Here is a 22,865-nt window from a genome sequence, read left to right as displayed (position 1 = left end):
AGTTGCGAGAACAAAGCTTTTCTTCTTTCGCTCACCAAGTCGTTTTCCATTCGTGTAGTTAATTTCGTTCGTGTATATATATATACATATATATACATATATATACATACACACATATATATATATATATATATATATATATATATACTATAAATATACGTATGTATATGCTAATCGGAATAACATGCACCCACTCGATTGAAACGCAATACACTTACACCAAAAACATACTTATCATCGATCCATTGATCGTAACGATTTTTTTTTCTTTAAAGTGCTATCCAAATCTAATATCGGTAGCTTACGTATATATTACATAAACACACACGCACACGCACACACGCAGAGGACACACATACACACATGCACACATACACACATATATATGCATTTTTCATACCGACATGAGAGCATGACGAGAAACACCGATACAGAATAAGGGGTTGTTCTTGTTGGTTTCTTTTTTTTTCTCTCTCTTTTTTCTTTTTTTCTTTTTTTTTCCTTTTGTTTTTTTTTTAATTTTATATCGTTTTCATACTCGCCAGGCGAATTAGATCGTAGGCACCGTAAGGAACGTTACGAAGATAGAACATCGAGGAAGCGCGCCATTAAGAGAATTTCAACGAGACGTGGATAAGATCGTTTAAGAAGTCGTACGATAAGAACGTAGGTATTATAAGATATTCTTCGTTCGTTCGGAAAAAAAAAAAAAAAACGAGAAAATGAAAGAAAAGGAAAGAAAAGCAAAAATAAGGAAGAAGACGAAAAAGAAGAAGAAAAAAAAAAAGAGAAACAACAAACAAACTTCTCTCGATCAATCACACACACACACGTTCGTTCGCGAAAGTATCATCGGCCAATCGCATTGATTTTGCGAGGGACAAGTTTAGATACGAGTCTCGACGATTTGCGACGATGATAGATTGGAGGAAAGTTAAAAAGAAAAATAATATTTATTTTTATATATATATATATATATATATATATATATAGTCACGAAAAACAAAAAGGAAAAGAAGGAAAAGGAAAAGGTAAAGAAAAGATTAGAAAAGAAAAGATTCTAATACGGAATGTGTACGATCTGCTAAGAGCCTGTAACTTCGACGAAATCATTCCTTTTTATTTTATTTTATTTATTTATTTTGTTTTTTTTTGTTTTTTTTTAGGTTTTTTGTTTTTTTTTGTTTTTTTTTTTTTTTTTACTTTTTTTCATACTTTCTAAGGTTAAGGATAGTTATTGAAAAAGTCATCGAAACGTTTAGGACGATACGAAGAAGCCTGACAAGTGTCGAGAGATCTTCGAATCTAAAAGAGCTATATATTCTCTCTCTCTCTCTCTCTCTCTCTCTCTCTCTTTCTTTCTTTCTTTCCCTTTCTCTCTAAATATTCTTATTTTCCTTTATAAATATTTCGATCGTAAATATAGATAGAGTTCGAAACAGAAGGTTTACGCAGCTTTCATTTTTCTAATTTCAATTTGTCATCGTCGTCGTCGTCGTCGTTGTCGTCATCGTTATCGTCATCGTCGTTCTTGTGCAATTAACGAAATATCTCTGCAAGAGTCAGTCCACGAATCATTCCGGAAAGCGGATACGTTTAACTTATATGACATTTTTAAAAGGACTTTTCCTTTTTAACAAGAGAATAAAAAGGAAAAAATCAAAAAGAAACGAGAAATAAACACAACACTAACAAAATAAAAATAAAAAAATAACAAAAGGATAGGTATATATATATATATAACAAACGAGACGACGGTGGCACGTGTGCTATAGAGCCCGTGCGTGTGCATCGAAGTTTCATTTCGAATGAAATATAATTATCTAAAAAGGATATATTAAGCTTAGAGTTCGTCTAATACGTTCGCTTTAAGGATTTGTAATTTTATAAAGGACTTTTGTGTGTGTGTGTGTGTGTGTGTGTGTGTGTGTGTGTGTGTATGTGTGTATGTATTCGTGTATACGTGTTTCAATAAAGACATCGTTTATAACGTTATTAATTTGAACCTGCTCATACTCTATATAGACAAAAAAGAAGGTAAAAAAAAAAAAGAAAACGAGAAATCGTCATCTTAGCTCTGTTATATCTGTACGCATTTTTCTTTTCTTTTTTTTTTTGGAATTACTATAATTCGATTAGTTTTAATATTAGTTAGTGATTCTTCATCTTTATCTTCATTTTCTTTTTCCTTTGCGGTAGTGATGAATAGTAATAGTCTTTAACGTTAATGATAATCGTATAATAACAATAACAATAATAATAATAATAATAATAATAATAATAATAATAATAATAATAATAATAATAATAAAACAATAAATCGTTTTATACAACAATCACACGTAGAAGCGACGAATTAGAACAGTAGAAATAACTATCCCTTATAATTATAATTATAATTTAATTTAATTTAATTTAATTTAATTTAATTTAATTTAATTTAATTAATTTAATTAATTGTTTATATTTATATTTATACTTATATTTATATACATATATATATATATATATATCTGTATATATATATATATATATACCTATATATAGCAGTTATATATTAAATCGTATCTGCATCTGTTTCAATACAGGTACATACGCATAGATACGTGCGCGCGCGTGCCACCGTACGTGAATGCGCGCTAGAGCGCGTGCGCATACGCACGTAATCCTTTCCAATGGATTAAATCTTCTTCGAAGCAGACATAAATCGAGTCTATCTATGCGATTAGTTTGTCAAATGAAATCTAGTAACTTTTCTTTCAGACTTGCTAATCTTATTCTTTTTATATTTCTTGAAATTGATTAGTTATAGGTTGTTAATCGGAAAGAGTTGCTTGCATGTAGAAGGAAAAAAAAAGAAAAGGAGAAAAAAGAAAAACAAATTCTCTCCTCCCCCCGGCCCCGCCCCCGTCCCCCACCCAACCCTTACTCTACCCATACCACCCTCAGTACCAAGAAAAAGAGAAAATCGAAAAAGAAAGCGAGTAACGGAAAGGAGATAATAATATCGTAACGATTATTTTAATCGGCGAGATATGCTCCGTGTCTCTTTTCACGCGCTTTCAAATAACACGCTGCGTACGTACACGCTCACATTCGAATACACGCGCGCATGCATTCATATATGTATGTCTCTTACAACATATATTTGTCATTATAAATTCGAACCGATGATCGGAGGCAATCTCGTAAAACGAATATGTATTATAAAAATGGCTTCTCATTCTTCTGCGTGTAATTAAGGAATAACGAGAGAGAGAGAGAGGGCAAAAAGTAGTTCGCATCTTTTCGTAACACGAATTTATAATAAGTTTCACAAAAATTGGGAACTTTAGTTAATAGTCGATGCTAGTTTATTGTAACCAACCAGTTTTTTCTTTCTATCTTTTTCTTCTTTTTCAAAATCCTTTTTCCCACTCACCCCTCCGCTTTTTTTTCCTTTCTTTTTTAAGTCTTAAAACGTTGACTCCAATCATCCGCCAGTTCGTATCGAAACACTCTGCATATATACATGCATACATGCACACGTACACATATATGTATATTCTTTGCGCACATAGCGAACATCCGCATAATTATGTACGTGTGCGCGCGTGTATGTGTGTATAACAAAATGGCAAAAAAATGTTCCTCCTAGTTTTCGTAGATGGAAATTCTCTGCTATACGCATAAGTTAAATATAATATATATATTTATATATATATACATATATATATATATATATGTATATATATATATATAATATATAGTATACAATATATGTGCACACATATATTGATTTACTTTCTTCCTATATATGCACACATATGTATATATATTATATACGTGTATTTCAAGAGGGATGTACGAACGTGTAGAAAGATTCATCATATTAATGATTTAATTGGACAAAAAGGTATTTTTTTTTTTTTCTTCTTTAATCGCAATCGATTTAACTTCATTTTATTTTCTCTCCTTTTTATGCGTTTTTTTCCTCCTTTTTTCTCCCTTTATTTCTTTTTTTCATCTCTTCAATTAAACTCGCTCGTCGCGCTGCGACTTTTGTCCGTTCGTCAGACTTTAAGTCCGTTTCGAATATTTTGCCATTGCCCATATATTTAACACTAATAATATGCGAAGAGAGAGACACACGACAGTGAGCGTGAATCGATCATAATTACATGTTTTTTCTTTTCTTTCTATTTATCTTATATCTCTTCGTGATCACTTAACTCCGATAAGAATGCAAATATCTATTTGCCTTCGTTCGTCTTATCTTTGTTTTTTTTTCTTCTTCCTCTTTTATTTCATTTCATTTCGTTTCATTTAGTTTCGTTTTGTTTCATTTCATTTCATTTGCGTACATTCGCGAATCGAGAAAGCAATCGACTAATGAAAATAATCAAATGACGAGAAGGCTAGATGAATTTGGCAAAGTTATCAAGTTTTCTCGTTTTTTTTTCATTTCTTTTCTTTTTATTTTGTCTTTTTTTTTCTCTTTCATTTAAAATTGATCGCCAAGTGCTTTCTCGCGTCGGTAAGATAACAATATTAATTTAAACTTTCATATTTGATTGGTACGCGTGCCCCTCGAGAGAATATGTAACACGATGCAGATGAATTTTCTTTTAAAAAATAATTTATATCTTCGCATTTAAAACGCTTTCAACGAGTGATTCTAAGGAAGACGATTCGTATCAGATTTATTAAATGTATTCGAACTGTAATTTGATCTTCTCGAAGAAGAACTCGTATCACCATGATATTTCGAAAATGGTTTGTAAGAACGTTCGTTTCGGCGTTCGGCGAAGATAAAAGTTCAGCATATTTTTTGAAAGATCGATCTGCAAGGCATCGGAAATGGAGGCACGCGTTCGTTGATCTATAAGAGACGATAAGGAAAAGAAGAAGAAAAAGCTTGGACATGGAAGAAATACTCTGTACAATGGCTAACAATGGCTAAATTAGTACACGGCGGCGAATTCCGCGGCCGCAAAAGGTCTCTGCTTCGTCTGTCCTTTCTTTCCTTCTTTATTTTTCTTTTTTTTTCTTCATTCTTTCTTTTCTTCCTTTCTTTTCTTTTTTTTCTTTTCATTTTTTAAACTTATTTCGCGCGCAACATCGACTCCGTCGTTTCTTTTTTCTATCCATTTTTTTCCTCTCTCATTTTTTTTTTTTTTTTCTTTCCTTTTTCTTTTTATTCCTTATATCATATTGCCGGATTACATTATTAGACTCTCATTGCATCATGAGAAATGTCCGACTTATAGCTGACATTCTAACGGAATTACCTCTTAAGTAGACTTTGGAAATTTTTCACCGATAAAATTGAACGAACGTTCTTGATCCTTCATTGCCTGTCCATTTCGGAGGTGAAGAAAATTCATCAGGAGGAAAGCGCGAAGGAAGACGATAGATATGTAGGGATCTTGTTGTTATTCTTGAACATACGATGAGGAATTTTCCCTATAGGATTATCGGATGCTTCCGTTATTATCCGACGAGACCTTCAGCGACTATTATTATATTTCTTCTTCCGTTCGTTTTCTTTAGACTGAGGCACGTGACGCAATGCACGCGGAATTCCTTACAATAAAATTAGACATTTTATTATTTGTTTTTATTTACTCTTTCTTGTTATGCTTTTTTCTTTTTTTTCTTTTTTTTTTTTCTTTTATCGCGCTTAGTACTAACTGACTGATTTCTCGCTAATTATATCCTGCTGATTTTTTCTCTCGGCATTTCCTCCCCTTTTACATTTTATTTCTTTTCGTTTTTTTTTCTTTTTCTTTTTGAAACCATTCCATCATCGCGCTATGTCCGTGTCTCTGGCCGCTCATAAACGCGCTCTGATATTCTCTCTCTCTCTCTCTCTCTCTCTCTCTCTCCTTAAATATATTTATATATATGTATATAGTTTGTGCATATACATATATATATATGTCTCTTTTCTTCTCTCGTGCTTCTTTCTAATCCGGATGATGCGACGTTGCGTTGTTGGTATGTTGCGGAGCGACGAACAACAGCATCCCGGCATGATGCTAATATAATATTTAGACGATTTATTTGTGGTTAAAGGAGAACGACGTTGGCCCCGTCACCGCGCTCCGATGAAAATGCACGTTCTGCCACTTGTTATCCCTCTTGTGCCAGACGCGGCTCTCTTCGCTTTGGTGAGTGTGTGCTACCCCTTGCCTAAGAGCAACCATTCATACATATCATTAATAAAAGTGATTGTTCAACGTATCCGTTATAATAGAACTTCCATATAAATATAATGGAATAGGTATCGTCGTATTATTTAAACGAATCGAATTTGTGATCACTTACTTGTCCATATACTGTGTCAGCCTGACATAAGCGATACACGCAGCATCCTCACCGAGCAAGTGTACGTGTGGATTCAGGATCGTCGTGTTGACGGCCTTGCAGTTTTTGCCGAGGACCGCTTCGTTGTTGTTTAAAATGAATTTTTTATTATTCGCATGCCATCGAACGAATCAAACAGTATAACGCATTTTACGACATAATACTCGACGCGCGATACCAAAGGGGAAAGATCGTAAGGGAGATAAGAAGAGGGAAAGAATTGTATTCAATGTGCAAAGCTTTTTTCTTTCCTTTTGTTTTTTTTTCGTTTTTTTCTTTACTTTGTTTTCTTTTTTTTTTTTTTTCCTTTTTTGAATCAAAACTTTACACATCTAAGCAATACGAATTCGTCGAGTTCGGCCGTTATCTTTAACACGAATATATTACTTGTCGTATTTTTAATTCACCCACGAAATTGATCGTAATGAAAATATACGTGATCGTACTCGTAGATAAGCGTATTCGTCATGCATAATTAAAGAAGATAAAGTGCAATAACAAGCCGCGTTGAACGTACGTAATGAACGCTGGATTTTCAGATAGATACACATAGAGGTACATACATGCCATGCATGCATACGTGGCGTCGGACTTTTGTTCCAACGGTGATCCCGCATATAGGAGAGAGAGAAAAAAAAAAAAAAAAAAGAAAAAAAAAAGCCAGAAAAAATAACAAAAAAAAAAGGAAAGAAGAAAAAAAAAAGACAAAAATAAATCTACATCGAATTTGCATTTTTTTCTCGGCTGAAACGAGCATACATCCGCCGATCGTGTTCTGGCTGCGTAAAACGTGCGTTATAAAGGCAAAAACGAAAGGTTTCGCTTCTCGCGAATGGAAAGTAAAGTTTCAACGTAATTAGAATAATAGGTGCTCTCGCAGCCGGCAACACGTCGGCAACGAACCGACAGGAAAATCGGAATATGGTTTGGGAGGTTGTGGCGAATGGAAGCGATACGCAAATCAGTCGTAATTACCATTATCAAAGTAAAATTTGTGGAAATCCATTCCCTCGACTAAATTACCTAGAGCCTCTGGTTCAAATGCGGTCAAGTGTGGATCACAGATTTTCCTGAAACATCGAAAGTAAATTTTATATTCGTCGATGGTATATCCCCTTGAACGTTATAATCCAATCGAGTTACTCACGTGTAAGCCTCGAAGTCACCGGTACTGATACTCTCGATCAATTGTTCCGTCATTTTGATGATCTCTTGACGACGCGCTGGAATCGTTAACGAATAACATATATGAGATTCGGACACACGATTTTAATAAACGGAAATCCCAATCTGGGCAAATTATTATCGACACATTTTTACGTTACAACAGTTAACATGCAAGAATCTTTATCAACGTCTACATCCTACGTCTGTGGCTTGTGCGCCTTTCTACATTTGCAACTAGCTCTTTTTTTTTCTGCTTTGTACTAATAACGGTCGTCGTTCTGATTCCTCGATCATATTATTATTATTATTATTATGTTTTTTTTTTCCCTCTTATTTATTTAGTTATTCGTTCAATTTCTTTTGTTTGTTTCAACCTCGAACGACATATTCCTTTTTTCGAATAAAAATGCCAAGCTGAAATGTTACTGTGATACTTTTATGTCCAATATACTTGTACAAATGTGTGGAACGTTGAACGATCGACGAAAACTTTTTCGTGCGAGTTAAAAAGTCTCGTGTCATTCTCTTTCCTGCTTCCCCATGTTTTCCAATCACCCCCTTTACCCCCTTCCCCATTCATCCCCTTCCCGCTCCACAGGTTGTTTAAAAAAAATTTACTCTATAGGTATCCATTATTTCGTTATCGTTTAAAGGATGCGTTCGCATGCATGAAAAGGAAATGACTTTTATGGATTTTACGTAATATCTTATAAAATAGAGACATTTTAATTTCCTAATTGATCTGATTCCTCGTCAAACGATCAGGATTTTCTTATAAGGTTTTTTCTCTTTTTTTGTTTCCTTTTTCCTTTTTTTTTCTTCCTCTTTTTTTGTTTTTCTTTTTTTTTTTGTTTTTTTTTTTTGTTTTGATCCTTAAGAGAAAGATATGTAGAAAGAGATGTATATGAAGCGAGATAAGTGAGGTGATCACAAGTATGAAAAATTTCGAAAATGATTATAAATTGCGGCGTCTGACTTGTTCGATAATCAAACGACGAAGGGATCTTTTTTCTTTATTGCCACGACCACCACTACCAGCCTATTTGTAGCTCTCTACTGCGTCTACTACTTTTCGGGCAAACTGATCGTTGTGCCCGATTCCGAGCAACCTTTATCGTTTCAATATTTTTTTTATCCTTTTTATTCTTTGTTTACACACACACACACGCATAATTTTTTTATTTCCTTTTTTCGTTTACGACAACTTGGGGTCCTGAACTATTTTTGCTCGGACTCGAGGTAGTCGTAAAAACATACTATCTAAAATTCTAATGATTTACTTTGATGAAAAATACTTTGATGAACATAACCGAGAACGGACGTTTTTCCTTTTTTACATTTTTCTTTTTGATTATAACGAACGCCTCCTGCGCATAATTCAAATTATGCATGATCTTTACACAATGATTGATATTCTTACATTTGTAAGAAACGTCCGTTCTCGGTACATTTATGTACATACGAAATTATGAGCGACATTTCGACGATTCGATCGGACATTGATGCAGCATTATGAGTTGACGTGCATAGCGAGGAGGTTATCGCGTACGCACGAACGGTGCATAAGTACGACAATAATCATTGATCTAAATTATTTATTCCTTTTGACCGATCGATCGTCATCGATGTGAAAATTTCGACTTTGTAACTTCTACGAGTGGAAATTTTCAATAAATGCATGTTTTTTCTTTTTTTTTTCTTTTTTTTTTCGATAACAACTATGTCTTCTATAATATACTATGTACAATACGCTTATGCGTCCCGTAAGTTCGTTTGCCATAACCTCGACCATCTTTGGCCTTCCGTATTTGCAAGATAAATGCGCTTTCGAAACAAGAAAAAAAAAAAAAAATAAATAAATAAAAGAAAAATAAAAATAAAAGGGAGAGAACGTACACCGAGAGATAAGATCGAGGAAATAAGATCGATTCGAAAAATCAATTGTACGCTTTTATCGAAGAAATGAAAAAAAAAAAAAAAAAAGAAAAAAATAAATAAAAAGATTATCTACGATATACAGTGTGCACGTTCCCGCCATTTTTCAATACCAATCACATTTTTTTTTTTCCCTTTATTTCCTGGATGAGAATGTTTGTAGGCTGAACGAACTTACGACGAAATTACAGACTTTACCTGAGCACTGGGAGTTCGTCGAAAGCTGGCTGCAGGTCTTGATAGGACACACGATTCTTATGTCTACAAGCAATATGTTATACACCCCGTTCGTAATTAAAACTGACGTGGCATGGAGATTCTTAAGGCATAAAAAAGAAGCGGTTGCGTAGGCGCCAAAGAGGATTAAATTGTGCGACGACGCAAACAACTAATGTCTTCTCGTTTATTTAGTTTCCTACGTAGTTACGTACTTACTTACGTATCTACGTAATACCCACGTATGTATCTATTTACTTAGCTATAATTTTTCCATCATATTTGTATTCTATATTTTATCTTAACACATCGCCGAACTTAATCCTCGCGAGAGCGATAATCGTTTAAGAGGATCAACCGTCTCCTTTCTCTCCATCCTGTTTCGTTCCTCTTCGTTTTCATCTCTTTATCCTATTCCCCTTTATCCCCCCCTACCGTGAACTCTCTTTCTCTCTCTCTCTCTCTCTCTCTCTCTGTCTTCCCTCTTCGTTCTGATTGGTTTCACGATCTTTAAAGGAGCAGCCCATCGTTCGAGAAATCATTTTGGTCCTGACAGTCCTCGTGTCAAGGTGGAAATGAGAGATCGATGGTACGTATTACATATTTATACACTTGGAACGTTCGAACGATTTGTCATTTATCTCGCTATTAGAATATGACCCGAACGTAAACAAGACGGAGTACGTTTACTTTCTACTACATAGAGCTGTGACTAGCGAGCGTAATCGCGCGAGAACATTACTATTTACAAAGGGAAGCGTTCGTTTCATCATTTGGCTTTAGATTTTGGTAAATAACATATGTATTTATTAAAGACGTTTTCTTTGCATACCTACACAGAGAACATATGTACATATATATATATATATATATGTATATATATATATATGCGTACAATTTTTAACGTAGAAAGCACCGTAAATAAAATTTCTATGGGACGTTCACGCGACAAGCTATGGTCAACCTTCTACGTATCCTATGCGCTTATTGTTAGAATAATAATATTTCGGAAAAGAAATAACTATACATATATATATATATATATATGACGCACCGTTTCCGTACTCGTACCCCGGTAATATGCGTGCTGCACGCACGCTGCGTGTCATTGTCACACGAAATGGCGATGGAAGTAATTCTTTTACGGACTACGTCGGAAATATTCGTGCGAGACGAATCGAAATTTTATACTCTTGGCGTTTGTGTTATTTTTCTTTTTTTTTTTTTTTGTTTTCCTAAGGTTTCCTTTGGGTTTGTTTTTTTTTTCCTTGTTAGAGAGAGAAAAGAAGAATTGACATGAAGAAGAACTTTGCGACATTTCAATAAGATACTTTTTTTTTTGTGCATCTTAAGTACGAGTTTGTACGGATCAGTGTACGTATGAGTCGGTTATCCCTCAAACGGTCGGTCTGATCGTCGGATTAAAACGATTTAACTAAGAAGAAAATTAAAAAAAAAAAAAAAAAAAGAAAGAAACAAAAAAGTGAAGCGAAAAGAAAACGGGAGAACATTGTCCCGATTCGATCACAATAAGCTACACCGCCTAAAGCACGACTTCTGCTGTTTTCCATTGGATTTTTTTTTATCCTCAGGTATATTAGGACTCTTCTCGATGATATTCTTCTTACCGTCGTCGCGCTCACCATCGCAATTCGTAATGGGATGATGCGCGTTCAGCGCTGGACCACCACCATAGACGGCCGCTCGCCGAACGTCTCGTTCTGATGTCACAGGTCAAGATGGCACAGGTTTCGGGACACGTAACACACGACACACATAGAGAGAGAGCGAGAGCATGCAGAGAAAAAATATAGAGACTCACGGATTAACGAAGGGTGCCATGTAGGACCAAAGAAGGACCGAGATATGTTAGCGTCGGATTAAGAGGGAGGATATTTACTTTTTCTTTCTTTTCTTTTTCTTTTTTTTTTTTTCTCGTTTTTCCCCACCCCACCCTTCGAATAGTAATCCATCGAAACAAGTTATTACGAAGTCTGGGAAGATTTTAGAAAAATGAACAGCGTCCCGAATTTTATGTAAAGTTTTATGTGAAATAGCTTTCGAAAGTAATATTACTTCGTATTCGCGAGAAGCTGGGCGTATCCGTAGGATTTTCGAAAGGGGGAGGGTCGGAAGGGTGGGAGGAGGGGTCGATAAAGAGGTCGTTTTATACTACAGACCGGTGGCCGAGGAGTCATGGCGTCGCGACGGCACCCCCGTCGGCGCGTTGTTGGCGTTGCTGAGGTAAACCGTGGCTGTTGAGGAGGGCGACGCCCCGGTTTGACTGTTCTGGCTGTTGCTGCTCGAATTGCTCGAACCGCTTCCCACGCTTCCTGTGCTGCCAGCTAGTCATGCAACCAATCCAACCAAAAAACAAAAGAAAATACGAGCTAGTTTCAGCCATCATCCAGAAGCGAAAATCCAAGAAATGTAGACCAAGAATAAGGAGAGAAGAGATATAAAGGAGGAAATATGTATGCGAATGTGAATACGAGAGAATGAAATGGATCAAGAGACGATGCTACGTTTTTCTTTTTCTTTTTTTTTCTTTTTTCCTTTCTGTTCTCTCTGCTCCAGCAGTCTACTTCCATACTACTTTCCGCGCGTTCGAAAACGTGAAACGAAGAAAGGATGGGTATATTAGAAATTTATCGGATAAATATGTATGTCGAATGGTACGATACACACCACACGTTTAACAAAATGTTAAAGAAAGAAAAATACGATTATGTATGTTGACGGATAAACGAAGTAAAATGTATTATTCTTACGACTAATTGCCATGTATATACATACATATATATATATATATATATATATATATATATATATATATATATGACAGTACCGAAAAAGCGGACAGTACTCGAGGATCGAGGGTTTGCGAGTGATGTCGTGATAAGGTGAGTGCTCGTGTGATTCGACAAAGGACGATACCATCTACGTAGAAACTACGTGCTTAGAAACTTCTTTTGTGCGCTTCGACATAATATGGGCGTGCGTGTGGATATAATTAGAAATTAGTGGAACAACGTAAGGTCCAATGTCTACTTACTTTCCTTAGTCCGTCGCTCGAAATTCTCGAGTCGTCGTTTAACGTGAGAAGTAATGATAAAGAAAAGAAAAGAGAAAAAAAAAAGAAGAAGAGGAAAAATCAAACTTGTCGTTAGATTCGATCTAAGGATAATGTGATTCGAATGACTGTGTGTGCGTGGAAAATCAAGTCATGCTTCGATTCTAAGGGATGTGCTTTATAAAAGTCAAACACGAAATCATCTTTCTTACCATGAATTCTCTCTACGACGTCCATAAACGTGAGGAGGAGCGAGCCGTGGCGTAGCCTAATGCGACATATTCATCGTCGCCATTTCGCAAGCAACGTTCATCATCTTTTATCCTACAATAATTCTGAAACGTTACGCCACGACGTGGAACGTACGTACATACGTAGGTATATCTCTAAAACATCAGGAACAAACGAATGTCTTCGTTCGTCGACGTTATCGCGGTTTTCCTTCTAACGCGCTCGTAAAATACGAAACTATCCTAACGTTTGGGGTCTAATGAAGACAACTTAAAAGCTACGTCGCTAAGGCTAATTTTCAAAGGCATATTATAGTAAAACTCTATTATCGTGCGATATGAAAGGAGCTGTCCTAAAGTAGGTCTTTGATCCGTCCGCATAATAGAGGGATAAAGCCGTTTCCTCTCCCTCTCTCTCTCTCTCTCTCTCTCTGACACATTTTCTTATCGCATTGTCGAGTCTTCCGCCTAATCGAAGACAATTTCTCATCATCAGGAAAAATCATTTTTTCGTTCGTTAACCAGAAAAAATATTTCTAGTAACGTGGATAGCAACCACACACTCGACGTCACACGCATTTACCTTGCGCTCCCTGAAGGAGTACAGCGGCTAATCCAAGGGGACTGGCCGTTGGCTGTACTTGAGCCTGACCCGTCGGCTGACTCGTCGCTTGACCAGTCACTTGACTCGAACCAACTTGGCTCTGATTTAGAATTTGTGCCTGTGCTTGGCCCTGACTGGTAGTAGGTTGCTTGTTGAGGAGACCGCACGTAGTGCTATCTACCAAGGAGAAAAGTGCGCCTCCTGGATTGCTCGGTGTTACACCACCCCCGGAACCCGATCCTTCGTTGAAAGAGATCAGAAATATATCGTTCTAAAATCTGAAGGATATATTCGAAGAAGAACGTGCCAAAGCAGGGAAATAACAACTCGGACGGAGTTAACTCAGGTCCAATCCTCGATCAGGCGTGTCTCATAACCGCGTTTCGATCGCTAATAATAAAGGGAGAGGATAGATTTAAAACATTTCAATCGAGAACGTGTTAGTTCGAGCACTAGATTCTTCCTCTTTCGTTAGACGTCGACTTTTGTTTGTCCATTATGAACGTTAAATGAAACACATTGTGTTTCGAAAGAGAAGAAGACGAGGCTTACGATTCGATTATTACGTATGATCAAATAATATTTTACACGTTAGAATTTCCACGTGCCAGTTTAGAATGGTTACCAGTGCCAAAACCTTCAAAGATTAACTGGACGCGATCTAGATTTTCTCTCGCTTGTACGACGACCTTGTACGCAGAGAAATAGACAAAAAGCATTCTTGAAATAGATCGTAAATCGAGCAGATACTACTACTACTACTACTACTACTACTACCTATACCGCGAATCGTTCGCTCGGTTCGAAACGAGTTTCTCAAAGTACACTCGAGGAAGAGATCTAATCGGTCGGATATACTCGCTCGTTGCTTTTCTTATTCGAAAATCTTCCTTGCGTCCAGGTCAAATACTTTCCAATTTGATCATGATTGACACTGGTTTTCTCTCTCCCTCTCTCTTTCTCTCTCCCTCTCGAGTCTTTGAAGGTAAACGTAGTCTCAGCGGTCAATGCGAATAAATAACTTTTCTAGCTATCGTACAATGAGTTAAGGATTAAGGAGCCATTCTACAAATTGAAACGTCAGTCGTACCAAACAAATCGAAGACGTTTTTCTCGAAAGGAGAAGGACATCGACGTAGAGAGGACGCAAGGGATTTGTCTGTTTGTCAAGATTTCGATCGATCGAAATCACAAAAATCGATGGTTCCTCGATGTCAGGATTGAATCGAGCAAGAAAAAGGACCCACCGTGATTGTTACCCTGTTTCAACGAGCTCGCCGTGTCAACGATCATCGACATTTTCGATTATCCTCGAAGGAACATCTCGAGAGTTTGTATAAGAAAGAGATAGATACGAGAGAATGACTAGAAAACGATTCCTGATTAATTAAGGAACGTACGCGAAGTATAACGACGTTGCTAATGATTTATACGTACTTTTCGAACGCATAGAAAGTACCGCGTAGAACGCGAGTTGCTCCATCGAACGAACTTTGCGGACTGCTCCGTATCTATTTTCAAAATGTAATGCCAAGAGGACAGACAGATCTGTCCGTCTATGTTTTACCGACCCGGCGCATTGACCGGATTAAATTTGAAAACATTTGCTCCGTACGAGCGTGACATTCTAAAAATGTCTTACAGGTTTCTCAGATATGATAAAAAAAAAAAAAAAAAAAAAATTCTTTCTCTATATCAGAAACGCAATTCCTCGAACCATGTTTCAATACTCAATTTTTTTGGTTTGCTCGTATTTCTTTCTTTTTTTTTATTTTTTTATTTTTTTTTTGCAAGAAAAACAAATCAGTGTCCTCCTTCTTCTTCGTTATAACGCATTAAGAATATCGAGTCTTTGTTAGTTCGCACGAAGGGACACACGACACATTAATTTGTTCGTGCAAAAAACTCGAATGTTTTAAGTTAAAGATTAATCGCTGATACGATTAGAGGGACCATCATCAGTCGGGCAAGCATAAACTATTAGTCCGTTTTTTGAAAGGAGCGTATAAGAGAAAGATAGAGATAGAAGAAAAAAACAGAGAGAGAGAGAGAGAGAGACAGAGAGAGAGAGACAGAGAGAGAGAGACAGAGAGAGGAGTCTGGAAAGACGGTCGATCCACCGCACGATTTAGCGGATAAGCTGGAACAAACAGGGCGCAACAAAAGCTTGATTTGGAAGCTCGACGCAAAATTTTTCTCTCTATATATACATATATGTATATATATATATATATATATATATATATATATATATATATATGTATGTATATAGAAAAAAAGTATAGGGGAAAAAAATAGAAGAAAAAAAATAAACATTCGTCTCCGAAACGGACACACTTTTTCGATATCAACCCTCGGCATCCCTTCGAACGAAAGGAACAACTTTTTTTTCGATTTTTTCTTTCCCTTTCCCGATGAAACGAGAGAAAAAGAGAGAAAGAATGAGAGAGAGAGAGAGAGAGAGAGAGAGAGAGAGAGAGAGAGAGAGAGAAAGAGAGAGATGATATCGAAATACAAAATGTTTGAAAAAATGATTTCGATGGCACGCTGAAACACTTTCTCGTCCTTTCAAATATATAATTCTATTTCTTTTTTTTCTCTCCTTTTTTTTCTTTTTCTTTTTTTTTTTAACCACATTATTTAACATATATACATATATTATCACTATGAAATATAAATGTGCAATGGTGCGATCACTCGCTGGTGGTGTGCCAACGTGCCGGTAACAAAAAAAATTCATAAACGAGGTATACGCGTGTTCGCGACGATCACTCGGAGAAAGCACGCACGTGTGTTACACGCATTACATTATATAATATATATATATATATATATATATATATATGTATGTATACATATATTCATTTGGACGCACGTTTAATGAAGTAGGATTAGTTAGTTTGTAAAAAACGAAATTGTCATTTTAAAATATGGAAATTAGATGAATGGTGTGAATTGCGCGTCCCGCATGAAAAAAAAAGAAAAAAAAAAAAAAAAAAAAGAAAAAAGGAGAAGAAAAAGAAATAGAAAAATATATTATGCGCTTATATAATACATAATAAATATATAATTACATAATATGTATACACAGAAGAAAGACGTCGAAACGTTGATCACGTTTCTCGGTCTTTCTTATTTTTTGAATTATGTTACCTTCGGGTTCTTTGGCAATGACCGTGCTGCTCCGGTCGACGCCGCCCTTCTTATCCTCTGTACAACATACACACATACATCACCTATACGAATATGTGATAAAGATATCAATTACATAACGCATGTCTCTTTTTTTTTCTTTCTTTCTTTCCTTATTTTGTTTGACAATATATAGATACACATATATATATACGCACATGTATATATATATATATATATACGCGTATCCATACATACATGTCTTTTTTCTATGTATATACATATATCAGCCATGTCCTGCATATATTTTATCTTTCATTCGTTGCATGCCGACGAGAGTTAATTCTCGTTCTGGCATTATCAATTTTTAAACGAGAGTCGACGTCGCTGATCTCTATGAAAAAAAAGAAATATAAAAAACAAAAAAAAAAAAAAGAAGAATTTATATAAACGAATGGAGAAGAATTATAAAAATCATGACAACATCTTATCGTTTACTTTTCTTTAGCCTTTTTTTTCAGAGAGACCAATCGATCATCAAGCTTTTTAGCGACACTGATAACAAATAAACGGCGAGCGACAAAACCTTTTGTATTCGTTGGAATCGCTTTTCTTATCTCTTTTTTGTATATCAACAAAAATGCATTGAAAATCTATGCGAGTATTCGTACATACATATATATATATATATATACGGGCGAACGTAATACGCAGTTACTTTTTTCTTTCTATTTCTTTTTTTTTTCTATTTCCTTTACTTGTCTTTTCTAGTTATTTTAATGTTTCTTTATTTTTTTTTTGTTTCTGAATATTTTTCTTTTATTTCCAGAAAGTAGGACTGATGCGAATGGGGACACGTGCGTTACGGTCACGGTTTAGGCTTTATATATCGAAGGGGATTTGTCATTCGATGGACCAATTGGAAGAGTTGATTTAAGATTTATTACGTGTATATTTATATGTATATATATACATATACATATATATATATATAAATGTATATGTATTTGTATATATATAGAAAAAAAAGAAAGAAAAATCCATGGGAAAGTGCCGGAATGGTGCAGCGCACTTTTAGCGATCGTGCGGATCTCTCGATGCGTCATGAATAGATCATGACTCGAGCAGGTGGTGATTAATAAATAGAAAAAAAAGAGGGGGTAAGAAGAAGAAGAAAAAACGTGCAAGACTTTCCATTCCTAATGTCGGAAATTGCATGATTCTCGGTTACAAGAGAAGGTAGATTTAGAAACCACGTCAATTAATAAAGAACGAATGAGCTCGATCATTTTGTTTTTATTTCTTTTTTATTATCTCGCCTTTACATTACAATATCAATTTTATTAAAGTTTATCAATATCAATTTTATTAAAAATTATCAAAGTTTAACTTTGCGTTTAACTAATTCATATATAACATTCGTTCCTTATTCATAACAAGTCAAAGTAAAATAATTTTCAACTTCCAATCGGTACCAAACGTGCACCACACATATCTACGTACATACATATATGTATATACATAAACATATATATATATATATATATATATATATATATATATATATATATATATATATATATATATATATATATATATATATATATATATATATATATATATATATATATACATTGACAACGACTTTTTACTATACAACAAAAGAAACGACGAAGAAAACGTTCTCGCTAAGGACGATGCATATATTTGAATGGTCATTTAACATTGGCAAATATCAACTGTATATATCTGTATATATATATATACATTTGCAGTAGGTAGCGTTTGTAACACTTAAATGCAATAAGTAGAATACATAGTGTACGATGCATTGGCAAGAGGTAATAGCCAGGCATTTCCTTTGGACTTATGGACATTTTAAATGGACGTACAAGAACATGGGACAAAGCGCATGCATTGCTACGATCCATCGTCATAATTAACGTATACTGGCTGACGGACGACAAAGCGGTATAATTCAAGAGAAATGTGAGAGAGTAATGATTAAAAGGAATATTAAAAAACAATAAAAATAAGAGAGAGAGAGAGAGAGAGAGAGAGAGAAAAATAGAAACGAAAGAGAGATCGAAGAGATCAAAAGGAAGCAGTCCAAGGGACGTACGATTTCTTTTCTTTTTTTTTCGGTCTATCATTCCGTGTAGGGATTTTGGTGCCAGGTATTCATAAATCCATAAAACCGAATTTGACGATCGAATATGCTATAGAACGTAAACAGAAATAATGCTCGCGTGCATATTTTTTGAAGGGATGTCGAGAGACGATTAAGATTTTGCATCGATAGATAGATAGATAGATAGATAGATAGATAGATAGAGAAAAAGAGAGGCAAAAGATTAAGAGAGGGATCGTGTATGCTGTCGTATAAATCGATGCTAAGAAAAAAGGGGTTTGGTTTGGTTTATCATTTGAATATTAATTGGAGAGTGTGAAAAATATTTTATAGGGATCGACGTTTAATACTCAGTGCAACTGGGTAGAAGTGCAACGAACAAGATTGTTGCGACTGATTTGTAAAGAAGAAAAAAAAAAAAGAAGAAAGAAAAAAAGACGAAAAAAAGGAGACATGTAGAAAATATAATAAACAAATTGGAAACAAGAGATTGATTATATCGAGTGCACATAATTTATGGGAGGGGGGAGTGGGAATAAAAAAAAAAAGGAATATATAGGATGCGTTCGCCATATCGTGGCTACCGGCGAACATCTAACGCTATATACATACCTACGTACATACCTACATACGTCTAATCGTCGGATCTAACATCGGCAACGACGAAACTAACAGATATATTGCATTCACCGTTTAATAGAAACAATTTTGATAGATCAAAACTAGAGGTTGCGATTGATCGATACGGATTATCCACTTTTTTTTTCTCTTTCTTAAACAACGAATCATATTCACATCGCACGATTCGTATGCTAGTTCATACGTTTACACGTAATCCGCGTCTAAATTTTGTCTATAAAAGCAAACATGAAAAAGCTATTATTAATATTAGATATATAACTAATGTCGCTAACAAGACTCAATCCATTTAATAATTTTTCTTGTAGAATTTGGACGAAAGAAAAAAAAAAGAAAGAAAATTGCAAAAAATTTTATTATCGCGGATTATAAATTGTTTCGTTTTAAGATTTTCTTTCTATTCGTTCAAGAATGATATTCGTTTAATATGTAATATTTTTTATCGAATCAGATCTAATACTCGCTAATACTTGCTAGATTGCTGCTAAACCTACAAACATATTACTACTCGACGAAGGAATTCCGGCTTGTAGCTGATAGTGGTGGTAGTAGTTTAGGTGAAATTTATATTCGCGGCTCGTACCATGTTACTTTAAAAAAAAAAAAAGAAAGAAAATATCCGAGAATTTAATGGCGCCATTGCAGAAACGATAAACTTATTACGAACATGCTAATTGGATTTTATCATAACAGTAATGAAATTTTAATCGTCTATATAAACCGCGTTGGATCGGAACGATTCGAGTTGAAATTTTTTTATTCTATACTTTGTGATCCCCCATTAATTGTCAATTTATTGATTACATTGGAAAATTATTCAACAGATATTCAAACATTATATTGTAAATAAATTGTAATTATAGAAAAAGGAAAAATAAAAAAATGTTTCATTTTTCAAAACGTGTCCGAATACTCGAGCTTGACGAATATATTATTTAAATACATATCTCTATGGCTCTGAAACGGCGCCGTTAACTAACTACAGCGTGATATAACATTTGCAATAATATTCGCTAATTAAAAACATCGTCAAAATTTTGACGTTCGCAAAGTTACTGTGCTTTCGATGTTTACTCACGGTTCGCATTCTCGATCCACTGTATCAGTGCTGCAAAATTCCCACGAATTTTACAACACACGGAAATATATACATATGTATATATATATATATATATATATATATATATATACATATGTATATATATACATATGTATATATGTATATATATATATATATATATATATATATATATATATATATATATATATGTATATATATATATGCAAGCCAGACATCGCTATCATATTCGATATATGTTAATGGGAAAGATCGATAAGCCTGTTTCTTTTATCTATTTTTTTTTTTTTTCATTTTTCTAATCATTTTTTTCCCCAAGAAAATCCAGATAGTCGTAAATACATATACGACATGACATAACACGACAGCCTGTTGAAGTATTTAGAAAGGATTAATATCTACGTAAAAAATAAAAAAAGAAGAAAAAATAGAGAAAGAATGGAAGAAAGAAAAAAAGAAAAAAATAAAGAAAGAAAGAGAAAAATAATTGACAAAAAAAAGAGGATTCTATTCGCCGAAGATTTAAATTATCCTCCCATCTTCTACGTGTTATCGATTTCTGAATAAATCTCTTATTCTTTCAGAAAGTCAAGATTTGCGCCTCTTTTTATTTATTTTTTTTTTTTTTTAATAGGATCATCTCCATTGAAAAAGGTTATTCATCCGTCTCCTTCTTGACTTCGATAATTCGTCGAAGCTCGTAAAAGGAGTAAGTGAAGTGCGTAGACGCGTTATGATGCGGTGCCTGGCGCTTAAAAGCAAATGAAATTCATCTGGCATACTGTGTACGGGATGAAGGAATGCCTAGGATGCATGCACGCAAAGGATTCTCAATCGTGAGATCATTATACGCGCTAAAATTCTTCCTTCGACTACTACGTATAATATACTTATATATATATATATATGTATATATATATGTGTGTATATACATATATATATATATATATATCGAGAGAAAGAGAAAGATTGACAGAGACCAAAAAATAAATAGACGAGTCAATTCCATTAAAAAATAAATAAAAAGAACCAAAACAAGTATATATGTGTATATATATATATATATATGTGTGTATATATGTATATATATATATATATATATATATATAGATACATTAGATAGAAATATATAGATACATTAGATAGATATTAGAACCAAAAACCCAAAGTATACTACGAACGTTGATGACCGTGCGTGCTTGCGAAAACTTGCCGAGAGAAATGGAATAAACAACAATGCGAAATTGATCGAACGGAGATTGTCGTCTAGTTATTTTTATTAATTTGAATTCTTTAAATAAATAATAAGACGTGCGTGTCAGTCATGGATACGAGCCTGCACTATACACAATGTCTCCTTCATTTATTTATCGATTTTTCTTATTTATTTTTCTTTTCGTCAATTTTTTTGGAGTTTTCTTTTTTTTTTTGTATTTTGCTCCCTTTTGTTCCCTTTTTTCAATTCGATCGAATTTCTCTATCTGTCGCGATATATAACGAGTATTGTTAAGTAAAACCTTGCCGTTAAGCGGGTGTCTGCCACAACAAAATGCCTACCAGCGCTCACGAATTCAAAAACAACTTTCCAACATGTAAATGTGTCAAAGAGCGTGTAACACGACGATCAATAATAGCGAGCGATCGAGAGGAGCAAGTTTGAGAATGCACGATGCTTTCAAGAACATTATCGAGAGTCATGAAGTATTCGAAGGAACGAAGAGATATGGAAGGAGATGGGAGATAAGATAGAACGAGTAAAAGAAGGAGAGAGAGATGTATGCGTATATATATATATATATATATATATATATATATATATATGTATATGTATATGTATATATACAGATACATATATAATGATTTAGAAATTAGAGAGGAATAAGGAATTGTCCGTGTACGTGTTCGTCGATTGCAAGGAGAAACTTTAGAAACGGTGAATAGGAATAGGAGTTAGTAGTAGTAGGAGGAGGAGGAGGAGGGAGGGAGGGAAACAAATCGATTACTCTACGATAAAATACTTTTGAGGGAAGAAAACGTTCTCGATATATCCGCATATACAATTACGAGGGAGGGGGGGAGGGATTACGGACGAATTTTTTATTCGTGTTTTTCTCGCAACCCTCAATTATCAACGTAGAGATTCGTTAAGCAGTAAATTTCAAATGCAGTAGCAGTAACGGCAACAAATTGGGACAGGCCATCGAATCCACCATTACTTTTTTGTTTCGTTTTTTTTCTTTTCTTTTTTTTTTTCTTCCTTTTCTTTTTTTTTTTTTTTTTTAAATCTTACAAGAAATAATAATTCGACGAGT

At 34.6% G+C, this 22,865-nt stretch overlaps 1 protein-coding gene and 1 long non-coding RNA gene across 18 annotated transcripts in view; one reads left to right on the top strand and one right to left on the bottom strand.

Annotated features, from left to right (window-relative positions):
- LOC124426228 (calcium/calmodulin-dependent protein kinase type II alpha chain) overlaps positions 1 to 22,865 on the bottom strand; it is a 70,360-nt gene that overhangs the window by 1,169 nt on the left and 46,326 nt on the right. For 3 of the 17 annotated variants that reach the window (XM_046967659.1, XM_046967661.1, XM_046967660.1), the window contains 6 exons: positions 11,847 to 12,011; positions 11,295 to 11,387; positions 7,496 to 7,571; positions 7,324 to 7,418; positions 6,310 to 6,427; positions 1 to 6,174 (listed from right to left, as the gene is read on the bottom strand). The exon at positions 1 to 6,174 is cut by the window's left edge and continues 1,169 nt beyond it. In XM_046967659.1, the coding sequence (XP_046823615.1) occupies positions 6,042 to 6,174; positions 6,310 to 6,427; positions 7,324 to 7,418; positions 7,496 to 7,571; positions 11,295 to 11,387; positions 11,847 to 12,011 (680 nt within the window). In that variant the 3' untranslated portion in view covers positions 1 to 6,041. Of the gene's footprint in view, positions 6,175 to 6,309; positions 6,428 to 7,323; positions 7,419 to 7,495; positions 7,572 to 9,648; positions 9,712 to 11,294; positions 11,388 to 11,846; positions 12,012 to 13,552; positions 13,814 to 16,726; positions 16,784 to 22,865 lie in introns of all 17 variants that reach the window. The other 14 variants (XM_046967650.1, XM_046967651.1, XM_046967653.1 and 11 more) reach the window with 10 other exon arrangements.
- Positions 9,649 to 11,683, top strand: LOC124426235. The gene is made up of 2 exons (XR_006942678.1): positions 9,649 to 10,255; positions 11,259 to 11,683. It is a non-coding gene; the product is annotated as an uncharacterized LOC124426235 (long non-coding RNA).

This window comes from Vespa crabro, chromosome 8 (assembly GCF_910589235.1).
Source record: "Vespa crabro chromosome 8, iyVesCrab1.2, whole genome shotgun sequence".
NCBI classification, from domain to species: Eukaryota; Metazoa; Arthropoda; class Insecta; order Hymenoptera; family Vespidae; genus Vespa; species Vespa crabro.
Note: the sequence above shows the minus strand (reverse complement) of the source record. Positions and strands in the feature narration are given on the sequence as shown.